The following is a 23,339-nucleotide window of genomic DNA, read 5'->3' on the forward strand; positions in this document are numbered from 1 at the left end:
CAGAATTTAGTGAAACCTTACAGATTATTATGAAATCAAGAAATAAAATGGGCTAAAATGCTAATTTAATACAGAAGAAAAATTCCTCATGAATAAATGAAAACATGCTCCATAGTAATCAAGGAAATGCAGATAAAAGAACAATGATGTGATTCCACACCTACTAGATTGAAAATAATTTAAAAGTCAGATATTGAGTGTTGTAAGATATAACCCAGTGGGAACTTCATCCACTGCCAGTATAGATGTACATTTGGACAATCGTTTAAAAATCATTTAGAGGCTTCCCAGGTGGCACAGTGGTAAAGTATCGGCCTGCTAATGCAGGAGACACAAGAGATGTGGGTTCGATCCCTGAATCAGGAAGATTCCCTAGAGTGGGAAATAGCAATTCACTCCGGTATTCTTGCCTGAAAAATCCCATGGACAGAGGAGCCTAGCAGGCTACAGTCTATGGAGTCACAAAGATTCAGACACGACTGAGCAACTGAACACACACACAGGCATGGCCTAGTAAAGTGGAACAAATGTACATCCTACATTTAGGTAATTTTACTTTTAGGTCTATTCCCTAGAAAAACGTTATTTATGTACATTAGATTGGTACTTTCCAAATTATTATTTCCAAATAATGCACATTCAAATGACTGCAGGATCTTGTCAAAATGCAGATTATGATCCATAAGGTTTGAAACGAAGCTGAGATTCTTTATTTCTAACAAGTTCCCAGATGACACTAGTGCTGCTAGTCCTTGGACCACCTTTTGAGGAACAAGGCACTATCTTGCAAATAAATGCATCAGCAGGAGAATAAGCAAAAATAGTTATGTAATGAAGTACCATTAGGCAGGAACAATGTAAGAACTAAAGATTCTTGTTTAAAGATGGATGAGTGTCAAAATCTGTGATGTTTAGAGAAAGAAGCAAGTCACAGATGAATGCTTATAATATGGTCAATTTAAATAACATTCAAAAACAAAACTAAACAATTTATTACCATTATATATTGTTGGTAAACTATGAAAAGTGAAGAATCTATTATACAGTTTTCAGGATAGCAGTTAACTCTTGAGGGATAGGATGTGATCATAAGAAAGAAAGTGAAAGTCACTGAGTCGTGTCTGACTCTTTGCAACCCAATGGACTGTATGTAGCCCACCAGGCTCCTCTGTCCATGGAATTTTCCAGGCAAGAATACTGGAGTGGGTTGCCATTCTCTTCTCCAGGGGATCTTCCAGTCCCAGGGACTGAACCTGTGTCTCTTGAATTGCAGGCCAACTCTTTACTCTCTGAGCCACCAGGGAAGCCTAAGCAGATTCTAACATGCTGGTAATGTTCTATTTGTTCACTTGCGTGATAGATACATGGGTATTAGTTACTTATGATCTCCTCCTAGGGGAAAGAGAAAGTAGCCTTTTGGTTACAGAGGCAGGATCTATTCTCCAATGAAGTGTTACCATGGATTTTTATTTCCGAATTTTCCCTTTTCTGTTTCTAAGTTGGTTCAAAACCGACAGAGGGAAAGCTGGTGATTGGCATGTCTGAAATTCCCAACAGGGACAGAAGCCTGCCAGTTTCATTAGTAGCAGAGACTTAATCCTTGTTTCTTGGAAGACTCCGGGAGAGTGGCCATACATTAGAGAAGAATGGGTAAATGTGTCCTGTTGGTGGGGCTTGCTGAAATCTAGTGATCAGATCGTTCAGTTCAAAGATTATGCATAAACTGCAGGGCCATCTGACATTAAGGGACATGTGAACCAGAGTAATCAAACTATCAGCCAAAACCATGCTTTGCCAAAGACATAAATATTCTGATAGGTTAGGTTTAGGTCATATGCCAATACTCAATATTCTCTGTGGTCAATGAAATATGGGGTTGTAAAGGTGCTGTGCTGTGCTTAGTCACTCAGTCATGTCTGAATCTTTGAGACCCCATGGACTGTAGTCCGCCAGGCTCTTCTGTCCATGGGGATTCTCCAGGCAAGAACACTGGAATGGGTTGCCATTTCCTTCTCCAATGCATGAAAGTGAAAAGTGAAAGTGAAGTTGCCCAGTCGTGTCCAACTCTTTGTGACCCCATGGACTGCAGCCTACCAGGCTCCTCCAGGGGACCTTCCCAACCCATGTCTCCCACATTGCAGGTGGATTCTTTACCGACTAAGCCACCAGGGAACCCCAAGAAAATGAAGTGGGAGCCTCTCCCTTCTCCAGGGGATCTTCCCGACCCAGGAATCAAACTAGGGTCTCCTACATTGCAGGTGGATTCTTCATCAGCTGAGCTACAGGAAAGCCTGGTTGTAAAGGTAGTATCACATAAATAAAATGAAATTAATAATTTCACCACAAAATGCTGCTGCTGCTGCTAAGTCACTTCAATCGTGTCTGACCCTGTGCGACCCCATCGATAGCAGCCCACCAGGCTCCCCCGTCTCTGGCATTCTCCAGGCAAGAACACTGGAGTGGGTCGCCATTTCCTTCTCCAATGCATGAAAGTGAAAAGTGGAAGTGAAGTTGCCCAGTCATGTCCAACTCTTCGTGACCCCATGGACTGCAGCCTACCAGGCTCCTCCGCCCATGGGATTTTCCAGGCAAGAGTACTGGAGTGGGTTGTCATTGCCTTCTCCATCACTACAAAATAGAGGAGGGATATTTCCCTCAAAGAAAGCGATATTAAGCAGATAAGAAGAATTTAGTACATTACAGTCATCTGGAAAGCAGGGACCATGTAAGACAGTTCCTCATACCCTATCCAGTACTTAGGATATGCTTTAACTATGATACTTAAAAAAAAAACAAAACACCTCTGATTCATTGATACATTTTAGTTATTGAATGATTTTATAATGCAATTAATTATTTTTTCTTGTACCAGTTTTTCTTTCTTAGTTATATCCTTCATCATCATGTTAAAAAGGGTTTGAAGAGCTATCTGAGAAACTAAGAGACTCCTTTTGGAATATAATATGTATAGTGGAAACAAAAGAGGCCTGTAATCTGAAAAACCAGAGCCAATTTCCAATGCTTTCTTTTAGTAGCTACACATATTTTTCCAAATTATTTAACCTACCCAGGCTTACATTTCCCCATTTATAATAAAGATTGTAATGCTGACATTTAACTGGTTATTATGAAAATTGACAAAGCTGATTTACATGAAGTATGACCAAGTAGAAGCAGTATATGTTCAGATAGTGGTTGCTATTGATATTTTTTGGAGAAGGAAGTGGCAATCCACTCCAGTATTCTTGCCTAGAAAATTCCATAAACAGAGGAGCCTGGTGGGCTACAGTCCATGGGGTCTCAAAGAGTCAGACATGACAGCTTACACATACACACATTGTTATTTTTACTGTTTGTTCTTCAATATTAGTTGGGTAGTACATTTGAGGAGAAGGCAATGGCACCCCACTCCAGTACTCTTGCCTGGAAAATCCCATGGACGGAGGAGCCTAGTAGGCTGCAGTCCATGGGGTCACTAAGAGTCGGACACAACTGAGCAACTTCACTTTCACTTTTCACTTTCATGCGTTGGAGAAGGAAATGGCGACCCACTCCAGTGTTCTTGCCTAGAGAATCCCAGGGACAGTGGAGCCTGATGGGCTGCCGTCTATGGGGTCACACAGAGTTGGACATGACTGGAGCAACTTAGCAGCAGCAGCAGTACATTTGAGGATAACTCAAAGTGAAAGTGATGTCACTCAGTCGTGTCTGACTCTTTGCGACCCCACGGACTGTAGCCCACCAGGCTCCTCTGTCCATGGGATTTTCCAGGGAAGAGTGCTAGAGTGGGTTGCCATTTCCTTCACCAAGGTATCTTCCCAACCCAGGTATCGAACCTGGGTCTCCTGCATTGCAGGCAGATGCTTTACCATCTGAGCCACCAGGGAAGTCCAGAGGATAACTTAATCGGTAAATAAAAACTTATATGGAAACTATAATGTAGATAATTCATTTGTGGTTAATTAAAGCTAAGCCTTTGACTGTGTGGATCACAACAAACTGTGCAAAATTCTTACAGAGATGGACATATCAGACCACCTGGCCTGCCTCCTGAGAAATCTGTATATAGGTCAAGAAACAATAGTTAGAATCAGACATGGAACAACAGACTGGTTTCAAATCGGGAAAGGAGTACGTCAAGGCTGTATATTGTCAAGGCTGCTTATTTAACTTACATGCAGGGTACATCATGAGAAACTCTGGTCTGGATGAAGGCTAGAATCAATATTGCCGGGAGATATATCAATAACCTCAGATATGCAGATGACACCAACCTTATGGCAGAAAACGAAGAATAACTAAAGAGCCTCTTGATGAAAGTGAAAGAGGAGAGTGAAAAAGTTGGCTTAAAGCTCAACATTCAGAAAACGAAGATCATGGCATCCAGTCCCATCACTTCATGGCAAATAGATGGGGAAACAATGGAAACAGTGAGAGACTTCATTTTGGGGGGCTCCAAAATCACTTCAGATGGTAACTGCCTCCATGAAATTAAAGATGCTTGCTCCTTGGAAGAAAAGCTATGACCAACCTAGAGAGCATATTATAAAGCAGAGACATTACTTTACTGACAAAGGTCTGTCTAGTCAAAGCTATGGTTTTTCCAGTAGTCATGTATGGATGTGAGAGTGAAGTTGTTCAGTCGTGTCCAACTCTTTGTGACCCCATGCACTGTAGCCTACCAGGCTCTTCCATCCATGGGATTTTCCAGGCAAGGGTACTGGAGTGGATTGCTATTTCCTTCTGCAGGGAATCTTCCCAACCCAGGGACTGAACCCAGGTCTCCCGCATTGTAGGCAAATGCTCTACCATCTGAGTGACAAGCTTCCTATGGATGTGAGAGTTGGACTATAAAGCTGAGCACCAAAGAATTTATGTTTTTGAACCGTGGTGTTGGAGAAGACTCTTGAGAGTCCCTTGGACAGCAAGGAGATCCAACCAGTCCATCCTAAAGGAAATCGGTCCTAAATATTCATTGGAAGGACTGACGCTGAAGCTGAAGCTCCAATACTTTAGCCACCTGATGCAAACAACTGATTCATTTGAAAAGACTCTGATGCTGAGAAAGACTGAAGGCAGGAGGAGAAGGGGATGACAGAGGATGAGCTGGTTGGATGGTATCACCAACTCAATGGACCTGACTTTGAGAAAGCTCTGGGAGTTGGTGATGGACAGGGAAGCCTGACATGCTGCAGCTCATGGGGTCACAAAGAGTCGGACATGACTGAACGACTGAACTGAAAGCTAAATACTCTTAAAATGCATTAATTACCTTTCTTTTGCATTACTTACATAGCCTTATAATACCATAGAAAGCAAATATGAGATCTGTCCAAATATAAATAGCGTTCTTCCTCTAAATCCTAAAAAAAAAAAAGAAACTATGATAAATTTAGATGACTGGTTCTATTATATTTGTTTTTGTGAAATTATATATATATTGTGTATACACACACACACGCACACACATATATATATGTGTGTGTGTGCAAATATATATATTTGCCCTAGTACCTGCTAATATTTGGTCTTTAACCCTTGTTCCTGACACTTGCTCCTAACACTTTTGTAATTCTGAGTAATAGGAATGTCTCACACAGAGCTCCTAAATTCCTTTTGTTCTAATGATGTAAACTCTTGGTGGGCTCCTGGTTGCGAACTGATCACTAGAAAGACCAATCCACGATCAACAGCTTGGAACTTTCAGTTCAGCCTCCCATTCTATGGAGAGGGAAGAAGGGGTAGAAAATGAGCTAATAATCAATCATGCCTACTTGATGAAATCTCCACAAAAATCCCTAAAATATGAGAGTCAGAGAGCTTCTAGGTTGATGCCAGTAGGTGATGTACCCAACTCCACAGTGACAAAAGTTCCTGCACTCAGAATCCTTCTGAACCTTGCCTTGTATACTTCTTGACCTGGCTGTTCATCTGGATCTTTTTACAATATCCTTCATTTTAACTGTAAATGTGTTTCCCTGAATTCTGCAAGCTGTTTAGCAAATTATCAAAACTAAGGAAAAGGTTATGGGAACCTGAATTTACCACCCACCATCATCAGGCAGTCAGAAGTGTAGGTGACAACCAGTGACTTGCAATTAGCATTTGAAGTGAAGGGAGTCTTGTGGAACTGGGCCGTTAATTTGTAGGATGTGACATTAACTCTAGGTAGATGGTTCCAGAACTTTAAATGGTAAGACACCCAGCTGGTATAGGAGAATTGGTCCATGTTGAACCCCTCCCTGCTATGATCTGGTCACAGAATTGTTCTCTGTGAATATACAAAGGAAAACAGTGAGTTTTCCTAGGCAGTCTTCCTCAATGAAATATAATTTGATTAATTTTCTGTTTAATGGTTCTCAACCAGAGATGAATTTGCTTGCAAGGAGATGTCTGACAATGCCTGGAGATATTTTAGGTTGTTATAACTGAGGACTGTTGAGTATATTAAGTCAGTGTGTGTGTGTGTGTGTGTGTGTGTGTGTGTGTGTGTGTGTGTGTGTGTTAGTCATTCAGTTGTGTCCAACTCTTTGCAACTGTAACCTGTCAGGCTGCTCTGTCCATGGAATTCTCCAGCCAAGACTACTGGAGTGGGTTGCCATTCCCTTCTCCAGGAGATCTTCCCTATCCAGGAATCGAACCTGGTCTCCTGCATTGCAGGCAGATTCTTTACCATCTGAGCCACCAGGGAAGCCCCATTAAGTCACATGTATACCCTTAAAGAGTAATGACAAAGATATTCCTATATATATATATGTATTTGTGTGTGCATACTTTTTACATGTATTACACATTTATGTAGACTTCCAAAACATAACAAAAGGGAAAGAAATCCTTTACTTTTTTAGGAATTGCGTCATGAAACTGGCAAGCACTCAACTCAAAAAGCCAAATTCAAGTATTTTTCAATCTATAGGGATTGAAAAATGAATTACTATATTCATCTGGCCTCTCCCACATCACCCTGTCTACCTGTTCCCTGAAAATAAAGATTATTAAGTAAAAAGAAAGCAACAGAACTCAGGGAAATTATTAACTTATGAAAAAAAAAAAGTAAAAAGAAGGCATAAGTCCCAAGGTAAAGGCAAGATTTGTCACACGAAGTCTCCACACAGCAATGACTTTAGATACACTTGTGTGCGAACTTCAGCTATTAGTACTTTTGTTACTAATTAGTACAGTGTCAATGCTTAAAATTCATCATTATTATTATTGTAAACTAGAGAGGATTCAACAACACTCATTTATTTGCATCCACACAGCTTTCTTGAATTGAAGAAAATGTAGTGGAATACAAATAAACCTGCTAGAAATGGCTCTTACTTCTGAGTATTGTCATAGGAGTATATGATATTAGTCCCACTTAGCTGGGAATACTATTATCATTATGATGGTTAACTGGGGCTTTAATATATTTACTAATAAAGAAGCTAATGTAAAAATCACATATGATAGTCCCCTCTTATCTGTGGGATATGTATTCTAAGACCCCCAGAGGATGACTGAAATTGTAGATAGTACCAATCCAACCCTATATATACTGCTTTTTCTGTACATATGTACCTAATATAAAGTTTGATTTGTAAAGTAAGCCCAGCAAAATATTGATTATAATTAATAATAAAATAACTACTTCAATATGATCTTTCTTCTTTTCTCATTAAGTCCAAAACTTTCACCTTTTCACTTAAAGGAAGTACTTTATGGCTTCTCTTCGGCATATCTGAATTGCCAGCATAACTGTTCTTGTACTTTGGGGTCATTATTAAGTAAAATTAGGGTTACTTAAACACAAGGAGTACAATATTGCAATTAATAGGTGTGATAACTGGGAAAGCTATTAAGTAACTAATGGGTAGGACATGCTGGACAAAGGAATGATCCATATCTCAGAGAGATGGAGTGGGACCACAAGATAATTCATCATGCCACTCAGAATAACTGCATTTTAAAGCTTGTGAATTGTCTATTTCTGGAATTTCTCATATAAATATTTCAGACTATAGGTGACCATGGCTAACTGAGAGCACAGAAGGTATAATCACAGATAAGCAGGGGACCACTGTATTAGTGCATAACTTAACAATTTGCTATGAGATATTTCTAAAAATTAATGATATACTGATAATAATTTTTAAATACTTCATTTATAATTACAACTTTACCATTTAAAATGGGTTAAATTAAGTCAAAAACCTCAAAAAAAGGCAAAATAAAATGTAACAGGGATGGTTATTCAAGATTTACTAATTTATCATTTAAATCAACTTACCGGGCCTGAAACAATTGGTTTTATAGCATAAATACCAGGAGAAGAACATCGTAGTTCTGTCTTGGGTAATCTAGCATTTAAAAAAAAAAACGAGAAAGGAGAAATAAGTATAGATGCATATGAGATTCCCCTACAACTTCTTAAGCCTAAAAACTTCCATTGTATGCTAATAAGAAAAATAAAAAATATAGCAACATTTTACTTCTATTTTCAAAGTGATTTTTGTCTTTCTTTCACATCTATTTAATGAAAAGAAATTTACATTAAATCACAGCCTTAAATCTAAATGTCCATACTATATGAATGCTTTTTTATACATACATTGATTTTCACAGCAAAAAATCTTACCTTTTATTTTTTATAGAACAAGCTGCTGGAGCACTCCACTCAGAAAATAATGTTCCTTCATACTCTAACTTAATCTGAAAAAGAAGGTAAAATAGCTCAAACAAAAAATCTGCTCCAAAATTTTGTATCTCAAATTTTAGATGTAGAGTTCAATTTTTCTGAGTCTCTTATTGTTTAAAGAAAGAATAACTAAAATTAAATTCCTTTTAAATTGTACAAGTATTATGACAAGGGAAAAGTAACTTCTTTATGCCACTTCAATAGTCTCCCCCAAACTGTAATATTTTTATTTTATTTTACTTCAAAAATAATCTGTTAAGTGTCTAGAAGGTGTTTAGTATCATAATTTTCTTCAATTGCAGTTTCTTTATTTCCTTACTTCTGCTTTTTTTCCTGCTTCTACATTCTTTCATTTATAAGTTCTTTCTTCCTGGAAGTATATTACACACTTCCTAACATCATCAGTCTTAGTCTCAACACTGGTCCTCCTCTTCAGCCAGATCTGAAGCCCAATTTCACCTTCTAATATTGTTACAGAAAAATTATGTACATATGTATACATCATTATGTAGATATATACATACATAAATACTGCTTCATTGTTTTTACTTGTAAAATGGGAATTATAATACCAGCTATCTCATAGATTTGATGTTATAGGATTAATGACAGTATATAAGAAAAATGAGGTTCACCAGAAAATTGGACACAACCCTGAAGTATATAAAGCAAAATTAGATAGAGTTACTAGAAGATATTTTAAGTCATATATATAGAGGACTTTTAACACACATAGATTAAAGCCATAGATTAAACTTGAAAAAAAAGATAATTATAGTTGACCCTTGAACAATTCGGGAGTTAGGGGCACTGATACTCCACACAGGGAAATCTGCCTATAATTTATAGTTAGGCTTGTATATATGCAGTTCTTCAGTACCTATGATTCTACATCCACAGGTTTAATCAACTTTGGATTGTGTACTTACTATTGAAAAAAATCTTTGTGTAAGTGGGCCAGTAGAGCTCAAACCTATATTGTTCAAGGGTCAATCTGTGTGTGTGTGTGTGCATGTGTGGGTATTTCTAAAATTGACCAATAAAAAATACATTCTTTTCTCACATAGATCATTTACCAAAACTGACCACATTTACAAGGGAAGTGCTAGCCAGTCTCAAAGTATTATTATCCTACATACTATACCTTTGATACTAGTGAAATAAAATTATAATTTCTTATAAAGTGAATCAGAAAAATATCTTAGGATATTTGTAATCTTTAAAAATAACTGTATTCTGAATTATTCGTGGAATAAGTAGAAATCACAATGAAAATTACACAATATTTATGAAAAAATAAAAGCATTGATGTTATCAAAACTTGAAGCGTGTAAATAGGTCCTAATGAAAATGAATACCCTTAAAAGAAATAAGATAGTTTGAAAGTGAATAAACTCAGTTTTCAGTATAAGATGCTAATACAATAACCTATGAGAGAACCCCCAAAAGTAAAAAGAAAGATATAAGAGAGAAGAAAAATGGGAATTTACAAAAGAAAATAAATTAGGATGGGTTACTGGTGAGGTAATGTTTCCATCTACTCAAATTTCTTATAAACACAGAAAGAACAATTAGTATAGCAGCAAAAAAAAACCAAAACAAAACAACTGGACAGCATCAACAATAGAATTCAGTGACAAGGTATCCCTCAAAACCCCAAAATAAAATTGGGATGGAACAAACCAGCTAAAACTAGCAGATTCGTGTGATATTAGCATAAGAAAGCAACTACAGTAGACCTTAGAAGAAAACACCTAAATCATTATAGGTATTCAGTAGACACTGCAGGGGACAATTTGAGGATATAACCAGAGGGATTTTTATATTTTTCAGTTTCTACGTAAGTCTCTGATAATGTCTGAAAGGGAAAGAGGAGGCGGGACCCATGAACTCCAAAATCAATGAGCCAAAGACCTCTTCTAGAATAAAGATCCATAATCAAAATACAAGGAAAAAAATACCAACTGAGCTGGAAAGGGAGAATAAGAACAAAGGAAAGGGAAACAACAGATAAATGAGTGGGGGAAACAGAATCTGGGAAGCTCAGAAAGTATTAGTTTTATTTCTGGACACTCTATGGAACAACATAAGCGGTAACTCTAAAGCCATGAGGTTAGAAAAGTTATTTTGACCCACCACTTCTTCCTTAAAGAGCAGGAAAACTAATTTCATGCTTTAGAAAACTGAGCAACAGAAAGAGGATCATGCTCAAATCACACACAATTATAATAAGAAAAAGAAGAGAGTAAAAAGCATAAAAACACCTCTATAAGATCACACTCAGTAAATACTTTTTTTTGGTTTGGTCACACCATGTGGCTTGCAGGATCTTAGTTCCCTAACCAGGGATCAAACTTGTACCCCCTGTAGTGGAAGTGTGATGTCCTAACCACTGGGATCTCCAGGAAATTCCCCTCAATAAATAAATTAAAACTACCACAGGTCCCTGGTGGCTCAGATGGTAAAGCGTCTGCCTGCAATGCGGGAGACCTGGGTTTGATCCCTGGTCAGGAAGATCCTCTGGAGAAGGAAATGGCAACCCACTCCAGTACTCTTGCCTAGAAAATCCCATGGACAGAGGAGCCTGGTAGGCTACAGTCCACGGGGTCACAAAGAGTCGGACATGACTGAGCAATTTCACTTTCCCTTTCATAACTTAATATAAGGGTTAGTTTTATGTGTCAATTTGGCTAGATTGTAGTAACTAGTTATTTAATCAAATGCTATTATAGGTTTTTATATGAAGGTATTTTATAGATGTGGTTTACATCTACAATCGGTTGACTTCAAATAAAAGAGAATACTTTGATGATGTGAGTGAGGTCTCTTTTGATCAGTTGGAAGCCTTCAGAGCAAAAACGAAGGTTTCCTAGAGAAGAAATTCTGCTACAAAACTACAACATCAATCTCTTGCCTGAATTTCCACTCTCTGGCCTGGCCTAAAGATTTCAGATTTGTCAGTTCCCACAATCATATCAGCCAATTTCTTAACATAAATCTAATCTAAATATGTATAAATTCAATTGGTTCTGTTCCTCTGGAGAGTTATGACTGATATGCCCATTTCAAAACGAGGCAAATAAATAAAAGATGATAGAAATTATGAAAGAAAAATATAAATCAGAATTTAAAACTCATAAGCTAAACTCAGGAAAAAGTACAAATAAAAAATCAATTCAGAAAAAAACTAAATTAGCACAACTGTGAATAAACCTCAGAGAAGGTGATGGCACCCCACTCCAGTACTCTTGCCTGGAAAATCCCATGGACAGAGGAGCCTGGTAGGCTACGGTCCATGGGGTCGCTAAGAGTCGGACACGACTAAGTGACTTCCCTTTCACTTTTCACTTTCATGCATTGGAGAAGGAAATGGCAACCCACTCCAGTATTCTTGCCTGGAGAATCCCAGGGATGGGGGAGCCTGGTGGGCTGCCGTCTATGGGATCACACAGAGTCGGACACGACTGAAGTGACTTAGCAGCAGCAGAATAAACCTAATAAACAAGGTTTTGAGAAAATAGAAGCCTTTTAAAAAATAAAGAGATAAAAAGTGACTCAAGAATAAGTGACAAATATTAGAGACAGGCAAAGAAAATCCAATATATACATACTTGGGAAGAAGAACACCTAAGCGATTGAGACAGAAAAATAGCATTAACAATAACTCAAGAATAATATATGAAGAAAAATAACTCGAAACAATGTAATGAAAGGGCAAAACTCATACCTATGAAAAGCAATTAAGAAAGATTTTTTTAAAAAAACACCAACCTAGGACCTATATTAATAAAAGCATTGAAGTTGATAAGAAACCTTTTGGGGATCCTGACAAAAAGAACAATTTATTCACAAGGGAAAGAAAATTAGATTTCCAGTAGACTTTTCAGAAGCAACACTTTATGTCAAAGACAACAAAGTAAGATATATAAAAGGACATAAAAATTCGCCATAATTTTTGTATCCAGATACACAAACTTTTAGATAAAAGTTCACAGATAAGGTCTTATGACCATAAAACAACTCAAGAAATATTGCTCTTATGAGCCCTTCCTGAGGAAACCACCAGAAAAAGAGATTCAGATCCCCAAAATGACTGCAGAGACATCGACATAAGGACTGGTGTTAGGTATTAAATAGGAATTATTCTGCAGAAATATGTCTACATGGTGGCTATTAAAAAAGCAATATAGCAGTTAATGACAATACTCTGACAATGTATCAGCATATGAGTGGTAGTTGAATTATCGTTAGCTTAGGTAATAGTGGTCCAATAAGTTCAATTCTCTCCATACATTTCCCCTCAAAATACACAGGTCAAAACAGAAATTTTTTTAAAAAGAGAAAAAAAACACAGATCAAAAAATAAAACCAAGAAAATTCTATATTACAGTATAACTAGAAGACAAAGCACAATACATACTTCAAGAAACCTCTAGGTAAAAAAATAAACAAAAACTTTTAGCAGAGCTCTCATTCAAGTCCCTGTCATAATCCTTTGTATACAGTAAAAGAGCTTCTGAAAAACTGCAGAAAAGAGGAACAAAAGGACTTCCCTGGCGGCTCAGAGGTCAAAGTGTCTGCCTGGAATGCAGGAGACCAGGGTTCGATCCCTGGGTCGGGAAGATCCCCTGGAGAAGGAAATGGCAACCCACTCTAGTACTCTTGCCTGGAGAATCCCATGGAGGGAGGAGCCTGGTAGGCTACAGTCCATGGGGTCGCAAAGAGTCGGACATGGCTGAGCGACTTCACTTTCAAAGAAAGTACACTGTAAAAAAAAAAAGAAAGAAAGAAAGGAAAGAAAAACACTGCAAAAAGACTCCTGGAAGATCAGAGTACTGATTATGAGGAAAACAATTAAAAGTGTGTGAGAGTTGAGGCAGGAGCCTCAGAAAGGCATCAGTTTTGGAGAGAAGATAAAGGAGAGACACTCTGTGGAAAGTGAGTGGTGAAGGGAAAGAGAAGCAAGAAAGAGAAATGTACGATATTAAAAGCTAAAACAAACAAACAAACCTCAAAGTAAACACAGCACCCTCAATAAGAAGCCATCAATTAAAGAAACTGCACTCTGCTACAATGAGCTAAGAAAGCAAACTAATTAGAAGTCTCTTAAAACAAACCAAGCTGCTAACCTGTCCATGTAATTCATAGATATAAGCTGTCTATATGAGGACAGAAAATGAAAATAAAAACATTTCGGTTAATAAAACTGCCTTAAGAAAACACACACACATAAAGCAGAAGAAAACTGCAAACTAACATTCTGAACTAAATATTCTCAAACAAGTATTTAATGGTGAGAATGAAAAATTATGAACTACAAATTCACAAACTAGGGACAGAAATGAACCACAAACAGAAATGAGTTGACTGGACTAGGAAATGAAATAGATAACTATAAAGGAAATGAGGACTAAATTAAAATAACGGGAGATTATGTTTGAACAAAAACTGAATAAAAGGCATTGAAGGAAAACAGAAAAGCAACCAGAGAATATAAATGAAAGAGGTAAGGAATCAGAGAGAAAATGATTGACATGGAAATTGATATGGAAGGCAAACAAAAAAATAAAAAATCCAACACTTGTATAATTGGAATCTGTGAAGTTGAAAAGCAAAACAATGGGAAAAGAATAGTCATATTTGGTTTATCTTTTTATTATCGAATTTTAAGAGTTCTTCACATATTCAAATATTCTTGGTACAGGTCCCTTATCAGATATTTAACTTGCAAAAATTTCCTCCTGTCTTCACTTTCTTCGTGGTGTCTTTAGCAGCACTACAGGTTTTAATTTTGATGACGTCCAATTTAAGTTTTTCCTTTTGTTCCTTGTGCTTTTGGTGTCATATCTAAACTATTATCTAACCCAAGATCATGAGGATTTCTCCATATGATTTTTTCAATGGTTTTTATAGTTTTAACTCTTATAATAAGGTCTTATCTCCACTTTCAGTGGAGTCTGAGGTAGGAGGCCATCTTCATTCTTTTCATGTAGATACCTCACTGTCCCAGAACTATTTGTTGAAAATAAATGGAATTTTCCATTATTTTTCCATGGAATTTTCTTGAAGTAGTTGTAAAAAATCAATGAGGTTTTAACTTTTGGACTCTTCTATCCCACAAATCTATCCAACACGGTCTCAATTGCAGAAGTTTTGTAGTAACCTTTGAAGTCAGGAATTGTGAGTCTTCCAATAAGACTTCTTATTCTTTTCCAAGATTGTTTTGCCTATTCTGGTTCTCTTGAATTTCCCTGTGATATTTCACATAAAATAACACTCAGTTGGTAGTTTTAATAGTTTTTTAAATGGATTTCTTAGAGCTTTCTATTTAGAAGGTCCTGTCATATACAAATAGAGATCAGTCAGTTCAGTCACTCAGTCGTGACCAACCTTTTGTGACCCCATGGACTGCAGCACTCCAGGCTTCCCTATCCATCACCAACTCACGGAGCTTGCTCAAACTCATGTCCTTAGAGTCAGTGATGCCTTCCCCTGCCTTCAATTCTTCCCAGCATCAAGGTCTTTTCCAATAGGTCAGTTCTTTGCATCAGGTGGCCAAAGTATTGGAGTTTCAGCTTCAGCATCAGTCCTTCCAATGAGTATTCAGGACTGATTTCCTTTAGGATGGACTGGTTGCATCTCCTTGCAGTCCAAGAGACTCTCAGGAGTCTTCTCCAACACCATAGCTCAAAAGCATCAATTCTTCAGCCCTCTGCTTTCTTTATAGCAACCTCTCACATTCATACATGACTGCTGGAAAAACCACAGATTTCACTAGACGGATCTTTGTTGGCAAGGTAATGTCTCTGCTTATTAATATACCGTCTATATTGGTCATAGCTTTTCTTCAAAGGAGCAAGCATCTTTTAATTTCATGGCTGCAGTCACCATCTGCAGTGACTTTGGAGCCCCCCCCAAATAAAGTCTCTTACTGTTTCCATTGTTTCATGATCTGAGCCACAGTCAGCTCCCAGTCTTGTTTTGCTGACTGTATGAGCTTCTCCATCTTTGCAGCAAAGAATATAATCAATCTGATTTCAGTACTGACCATATGGTGATGTCCATGTGTAGTCTTGTGCTGTTGGAAGAGAGTGTTTGCTATGACCATTGCGTTCTCTTGGCAAAATTCTGTTAGCCTTTGACCTGCTTCGTTTTGTACTCCAAGGCCAAATTTTCCTGTTATTCCAGGTATCTCTTGATGTCCTACTTTTGCATTCCAGTCCCCTATAATGAAAAGGACATATTTTGGGGTTTAGTTCTAAAAAGTCTTGTAGGTCTTCATGTAACTGTTCAACTTCAGCTTCTTCAGTATTACTGGTAGGGGTGTAGACTTGGATTACTGTGATATTGAATGGTTTGCCTTGGAAATGAACAGAGATCATTCTGTCATTTTTGAGATTGCATCCATGAACTGCATTTCAGACTCTTTTGTTGACTATGATGGCTACTCCATTTCTTCTAAGGGATTCTTGCCCACAGTAGTAGATATAATGGTTATCTGAGTTAAATTCACCCATTCCAGCCCATTTTAGTTCACTTATTCCTCAAATGTTGATGTTCAGGCTTGCCATCTCCTGTTTGACCATTTCCAATTTGCCTTGACTCATGGACCTAATCTTCCAGGTTCCTATGCAATACTGCTCTTTACAGCATCAGATTTTACTTAAAATATGCAATATAGTATCGCTAACTATAATCACTATTCTGTACATTACATTCCCGTGGCCTATCTTATAACTGGAAGTTTGTACCATTTGACCCCTGCTTCACCAATTTCACACTCCTCCAAGCCCCACCCCTGGAAACCATCACTTTGTTCTTTGTGTATATGAGCTGTTTCAAAACTGATTCTACATGTAAGTGAAATCATATAGTATTTGTCTTTGACTTATTTCACTTTTCATAATTCCCTCAAGGTCATAAATGCCAACATTTCATTATATTATGACTTAATAGTATTTCACTGTGTATATACACATTTTCTTTATCAGTTCATCCAGTGATGAGGGACTTAGGTTGTTTCCATATCTTGGTTATTGTAAATAATACTACAATGGACATGGGGATATATCTCTTCCAAGTTAGTGTTTTCATTTATTTGGATAAATATCTAGGAATAAAATCACTGGATCATACAGTAGTTCAATTTTAATTTTTTGAGAGACCTCTGTAATGTTTTTTCATAGTAGCTATACTAATTTGCATTCTCAGTAACAGTGAACACAATTTTCCTTTTCTCCACATCCTTGCAACACTTGTTATTTCTTGGCTTTCTGATAAAAGCCATTCTAACAAGTGCAACGTGATATCTCATTATGGTTTTGACTTGCATTTCCCTGAGTATTAGAGATGTTGAGCACCTTTTCATGTACCTATTGGTCATCTGTATGTCTTTGGAAAACTGTAAATTCAGATACTCTGCCCATTTTTAAATGAAATTGTTTATTTTTTGGTATTGATTGGTATGAGCTTATTTTCTATATTAACCCCTTATTATATATATGATTTGCCATTCAGTAGGCTGCCTTCTCATTTTGTTCATGGTTTCCTTTTTGTGCAGAAGCTTTTTGGTTTGATATTGTCTCATTTGTTTATTTTTGTTGCTTTTACTTTTGGTGTCAAATCAAAAAAAAAAATCATCACCAAGACATATATCAAGGAGTTTACTTGCCTATTTTTTTTATTATTTCAGGTCTTGCCTTCAAGTCTTTAATCCATTTTAAGCTAACTTTTGTGTATGGTATAACATAATAGTCTGGTTTCATTCTTTGCATGTGGCTGTCCAGTTTTCCCAGCACCATTTTTTAAAAGAGACTGTTCTTTCCCTTTTTTATACTCTTGGATATTTTATTGTAAATTATTTGGCTATACATTCATGGGTTTATTTCTGGAGTCTGTTCTGTTCGACTGATCTATATCTGTTTTTATGCCAATACCACACAGTTTTTATTACTATGGCTTTGTAATATTAATCAGGAAATGTGATCCCCTCTAGCTTTATTCTTTCTTAAGGTTTTTTTGGCTGTTTGGAATCTTTTTTGGTTTCATACAAATTTTACAATTGTTTATTTATGTGAAAAATATCAGTGGAATTTTGATAGGAATATCATTTAAATGTAGATTGCTTTGGGCAGTTTGGACATTTGAATAACATTAATTCTCCCAGGAATTAATTATATTCCAGGAATTAATATATTCCAGAAATTAATAATATATATTCTGCTGCTGCTAAGTCACTTCAGTCATGTCCAACTCTGTGCGACCCCATAGATGGCTGCCCACCAGGCTCCCCCACCCCTGGGATTCTCTGGGCAAGAACACTGGAGTGGGTTGCCATTTCCTTCTCCAATGCATGAAAGTGAAAAGTGAAAGTGAAGTCGCTCAGTCTTGTCCGACCCTCAGCGACCCCATGGACTGCAGCCTTCCAGGCTCCTCCATCCATGGGATTTTCCAGGCAAGAGTACTGGAGTGAGGTGCCATTGCCTTCTCCAAATATATATTCTAGGAATTAATAATATTAATTCCAGGAATTAGGAGAGTGAAAAAGTTAAAACTCAACATTCAGAAAACTAAGATCATGGCATCTGGTCCCATCACTTCATGGCAAATAGATGGGTGGCTGGCGCTTGCAAGCCCACCCTGGCAGCGGCCAGGGAGTGGGATTCTGCCAGGCAGGAGCTTTTAGGGTGGTGGATGGAGCATGCACTCCACTCCGGGAACCCAGGGAGGTGGAGGGAGGGGAGGTGGAGGGAGGGGAGGTGGAGGGAGGGGTGAGGAGGGGCTGTTGCGTGGAGGTGAAGGCTGGACGCTCAGAGAAAAAAACTGCTACGGAGATCTGCTCCTCCCTTCCTGCACAATCTAACAATGGAGTTTTGCTTCTGTGGTGGCCCTGGATTCTTCTGTAAACGGCCCAGTTGCAGCTACAGCACACTCCAGCCCCTCAGGCTGTCTCCAGGAAGCCAACACCAGTACCTCTCCCTGGGTCTGTCCTCTGAACCCTTGGTTATCTCCCTCTGTGAATGTCGAAGCAACCTATTGTACTTTAACAGTCCCTAGTAGTTAAGGATGTGCCAAGATTTATCAGTGACCCCAAGGGGGAGAATCTATCAGCACTGAGATTCATGTTGATTAGCATCCAGATCCTCAGGCAGTAGATTTTAAAATGTGCAAATATATATTGTCTTGAGGGACTTCTGCAAGTTGAACCTCCAGGAAGAGCAGATAGAAATGGACTTTTCAAAATGTTTTCCATCAAGAAGACTCATGGAATATTTAATCCCCAAAGTATCTTATATACGCTTTATTTTCTTTCTTTCTGTAAATATGGATTTTAAGCAAGCATAACACCACTGGTTTTATCATTTACTCTCTTGACTTTTATCAGCCTTCTTCTCTGATAATCGAACTCTGGCTCCTAATCTGCATTTCTGAAATGACATAACTGCATTGTTTTGGTGACGAGTCATCGATTAAAAATGAAACATTTCTGTCACCTACATAAAAGTGATAAAGGAACAGTAGAGAGAAAAAGGGATAATTTTGTTTAAAAGACTAATAAAATGGTCAATCATATAACAAAGCTGTTCAAGAAAAAAAGATGAAGTACATAAACAAATAATATTAGAGAAATAAAATAATTACAAATAAGTCAAATGGCATGTAAAGATTATAAAGAAATAGATAAATTTGAGGATAACTGCATGTTTTATAAGGAAATAAAGTTTTAATAATTTAAATGGGAAAAGAATTTGAAAAAGGATAGATACATGTATATGTGTAACTGAATCACTTTGCTGTACACCTGAAATTAATGCAACAGTGTTAATCAATTCTACTTCAATATAAAATAAGTATTTTTAGAAAAGAAGATATAGTTTTCATAGATTCCTTTTGCCTGATTTTGAATAATATAAATACAACAATATATGTAAATATAATACAAATGTTAACTGAGAAATTACTTTGTAAAATCTCTTGGCACCATCTACTAAAGCTGAACATACGCACTTGCCCTATGATTTATTCCACTCTTAGGTATATACCCAGCAGAAATACATGCATATGTTAACCAGAAGATCGGTAAAAGAATGTTCAGAGCAGCCCTAATCACAGCAGACCAAAGATGGACACTACTGAATTGTTTATCTAGAGTAGAATGATACACACATACTGTCTTGTGTGAATTCAAGGGAAGACTATAGAGAATTGAAACTCCAACTACATGAAATATGTGGCAGACAGGATACATCAAATATATCAATAGGAAATAAGAAAGTTCAGAAATTAACGTATCCATATGTAGAACAAATAGCTGAGAAAAGAAGAGAAACAAAAGGCAAAGGAGGAAAGGAAAGACATAACCATCTGAATGCAGTGTTCCAAAGAACAGCAAGGAGAGAGAAGAAAGCCTTCTTAAGTGAACAATGCAAAGACATTGAGGAAAACAATAGAATGGCAAAGACTAGAGATTGCTTCAAGAAAATGATAGATACCAAGGAATATTTCATGCAAAGATGGGCACAATAAAGGACAGAAACAGTAGGGACCTAACAGAAGCATAAGGGATTAAGAAGAGGTGGCAAGAAAACACAGAAGAACTGTACCAAAAAGGTCTTAATGACCCGGATAAGCATGATGGTATGATCACTCACCTAGAGCCAGAGATCCTGAAGTGTGAAGTCAATGGGCCTTAGGAAGTACTACTAGGAACAAAGCTAATGGAGGTGATGGAATTCAAGGTGAGCTAGTTCAAATCTTAAAAAATGATGCTGTGAAAGTGTTGCACTCAATATGCCAGCAAATTGGGAAAACTCAGCAGTGGCCACAGGACTGGAAAAGGTCACTTTTCATTCCAATCCCAAAGAAAGGCAATGCCAAAGAATGTTCAAACCATGATACAATTTCACATGCTAGCAAAGTAACGCTCAAAATCCTTCAAGCTAGGCTTCAACAGTACATGAACTGAGAACTTCCAGATGTAGAAGTTGGATTTAGAAAAGGGAGAAGAACCAGAGATCAAATTGCCAATATCTGCTGGATCATAGAAAAAGCAAAGGAATTTAAAAAAAAAAAATCTATTTCTGCTTCACTGACTACGCTGAAGCTTTTGTGTGGATCACAATAAACTGTGGAATATTCTTAAAGAGAGAGAGGAATACCAGATCAACTTATCTACCTCCTGAGAAATCTGTATGCAGGTCAAGAAGCAACAGTTAGAACCAGACATGGGACAACAGACTGGTTCAAAATTGGGAATGGAGTACATCAAGGCTGTATATTGTCACCCTGCTTATTTAACTTATATGCAGAGTACATCATGAGAAACCCTGGGCTGGATGAAGCACAAGCTGGAAACAAAATTGCAGGGAGAAATATCAATAACCTCAGATATGCAGATGACACCACCCTTATGGCAGAAAGTGAAGAGGAACTAAAGAGCCTCTTGATGAAAGTGAAAGGAGAGAGTGAAAAGCTGGCTTAAAACTCAACATTCAAAAAAACGAAGATCATGGTCCCATCACTTCATGCCAAATAGGTGGGGGAAAATTGGAAACAGTGACAGACTTTATTTTCTTGGGCGCCAAAATCACTGTGGACAGTGACTGTAGCCATGAAATTAAAAGATGCCTGCTCCTTCGAAGAAAAGCTGTGACAAAGCTGGACAGTGTATTAAAAAGTGGAGACATCACTTTGCCAGCAAAAGCCCATATAGTCCAAGCTAGGTCCATATAGTCCAAGCTATGGTTTTTCCAGTAGTCATGTAGGGACATGAGCGTTGGACCCTAAAGAAGGCTGAGCGCAGAAAAATTCTTTCGAACTGCGGTGCTAGAGAAGATTCTTGAGAGTCCATTGGACTGCAAGGAGATCAAATCAGTCAATCCTTAAGGAAATCAACCCTGAGCATTCATTGGAAAGACTGATGCTGAAGCTGAAGCTCCAATATTTTGGCCACCTGATGCAAAGAACTAACTCATTAGAAGAGACCCTGATTCAAGGAAGATTGAGAGCAAGAGGTAAAGGGGAAGACAGAGGACAAGATGGTTGGATGGCATCACTGACTTGATGGACTTGAGTTTGAGCAAGCTCCAGGAGAGATAGTAAAGCTCAGGGAAGCCTGGTATGCTGCAGTCCATGGGGTTGCAAAGAATTGGACATGACATGCATTGGAGAAGGAAATGGCAACCCACTCCAGTGTTCTTGCCTGGAGAATTCCAGGGATGGCAGAGCCTGGTGGGCTGCCGTCTATGGGGTCGCACAGAGTCGGACACAACTGAAGCGACTTAGCAGCAGCAGCAGCAGAGCAACTTAACAACAACAAAATATATAGAGCAAAGATGATACCAAAAAATAATACAGAAACAATAAATTGTTTTAATACCTGCTGGTTCATTCTATGGAGAAAGTAATGTAAAGACCTATCTTATATTATATACAAGTTGGACTCCAGATATTATTTATGATCTTTATCTGAAAGGTAATAATATAAGGCATATAATAGAAAATGTAGGATAAGAATCTTTGCAACTCTAGGTAGACAAAATTTTTTCTTAAAATTCTAAAAGAGTATAAACTTTTTTTCTTTTAAGATTTGTTCTTTGATGTGGATCATCTTTAAAGTCTTCACTGAACTTGTTACAGTACTGTTTCTGTTCTGGTGTTTTGATCACAAGGCATGTGGGATCACAGCTCCCCAACCAGGGAATGAAACCGTACTGCCCCCACACCCCCTCTGCATTAGAAGGCAAAGTCCCAATCACTGGACTGAAAGGGAAGTCCCCAAAAAAGTATAAATTTTAAGGTTAAACAAAGGAGCAGATGACTTGACAAAAGTCATCCTTTTTAAACAAAATTATGTATCCGTGGACAAAGTCAATTGTTAGATGAGTAGATAAGAGGCTACGAAATGATAACCAAAATATTTAAAATCAACATTTGACTAATATATAGAGTACAATGTAGATAACACTCTGTATGCTAAAAAAGGAGCAGAAAATTAAATGGAAAATGAGCAAAGTGAGCACGCTGTTCAGAGAAGGAGAGCCCTGCATAAATATGGAAAAAAAGGTTCAAAAATCACTACTCATCAGAGAATTGAAAATAATAACAGCATAAACTACTTGTATGTGGTAACGAGATTGGTGAAAAAAGGGAAAATCTATAGTACCAAACATTGGTGGAGATGCTCACTGAGTAAGAATATAAATTGTAATTGCCAGTTTGGAAAAAGTCTTACAGAATTTAGTTAAATTAGGTGTCTGTTTCCCTATGTCCTAGCAATCACAGCTAAAAAATTATTGCACAGATTCATAAAATTACATGTAGAAGGGCATTCATCACAATGCTGTTTGTGGTGGTAAGAAGCCATTCATCCATCATTGCTTGAGGGGATAGGTAGATAAAATACATACACTAGTAATCGGGCAGCCTTAAGAAATGAACTAGACATAGTATTGAGTTTAAAAAGTAATGTAGAGAATGAAATATATAGCTGGATGATCGTGCATCCTGGTTTGTCTAGACACTCCCAATTTATACCTGTTGTCCCAGCATAACTATTAATAGCACTATCTTTCATTCTCAGTAGTTGAGACAATACATTATATGGTCATCCTATCTGTATCATAACACCATTTTGTGCATGTTGACTTACAAAAACACT

General features: G+C 37.6%; 1 protein-coding gene and 1 non-coding gene across 2 annotated transcripts in view; both read right to left on the minus strand.

Moving 5' to 3' along the window:
• The window catches only part of C16H1orf101 (chromosome 16 C1orf101 homolog), a 150,172-nt gene that overhangs the window by 117,682 nt on the left and 9,151 nt on the right, over nucleotides 1–23,339 (minus strand). The window contains exons 4-6 of the mRNA XM_005690605.2: nucleotides 8,621–8,694; nucleotides 8,273–8,342; nucleotides 5,293–5,363 (exon numbers count right to left, since the gene is read on the minus strand). Coding sequence (XP_005690662.2) covers nucleotides 5,293–5,363; nucleotides 8,273–8,342; nucleotides 8,621–8,694 — 215 coding nt within the window. The remainder of the gene's footprint in view (nucleotides 1–5,292; nucleotides 5,364–8,272; nucleotides 8,343–8,620; nucleotides 8,695–23,339) is intronic.
• Nucleotides 3,816–3,887, minus strand: TRNAC-GCA. Its single transcript has one exon. It is a non-coding gene; the product is annotated as a tRNA-Cys (tRNA).

Source organism: Capra hircus, chromosome 16 (assembly GCF_001704415.2).
Source record: "Capra hircus breed San Clemente chromosome 16, ASM170441v1, whole genome shotgun sequence".
Classification (NCBI taxonomy): Eukaryota; Metazoa; Chordata; class Mammalia; order Artiodactyla; family Bovidae; genus Capra; species Capra hircus.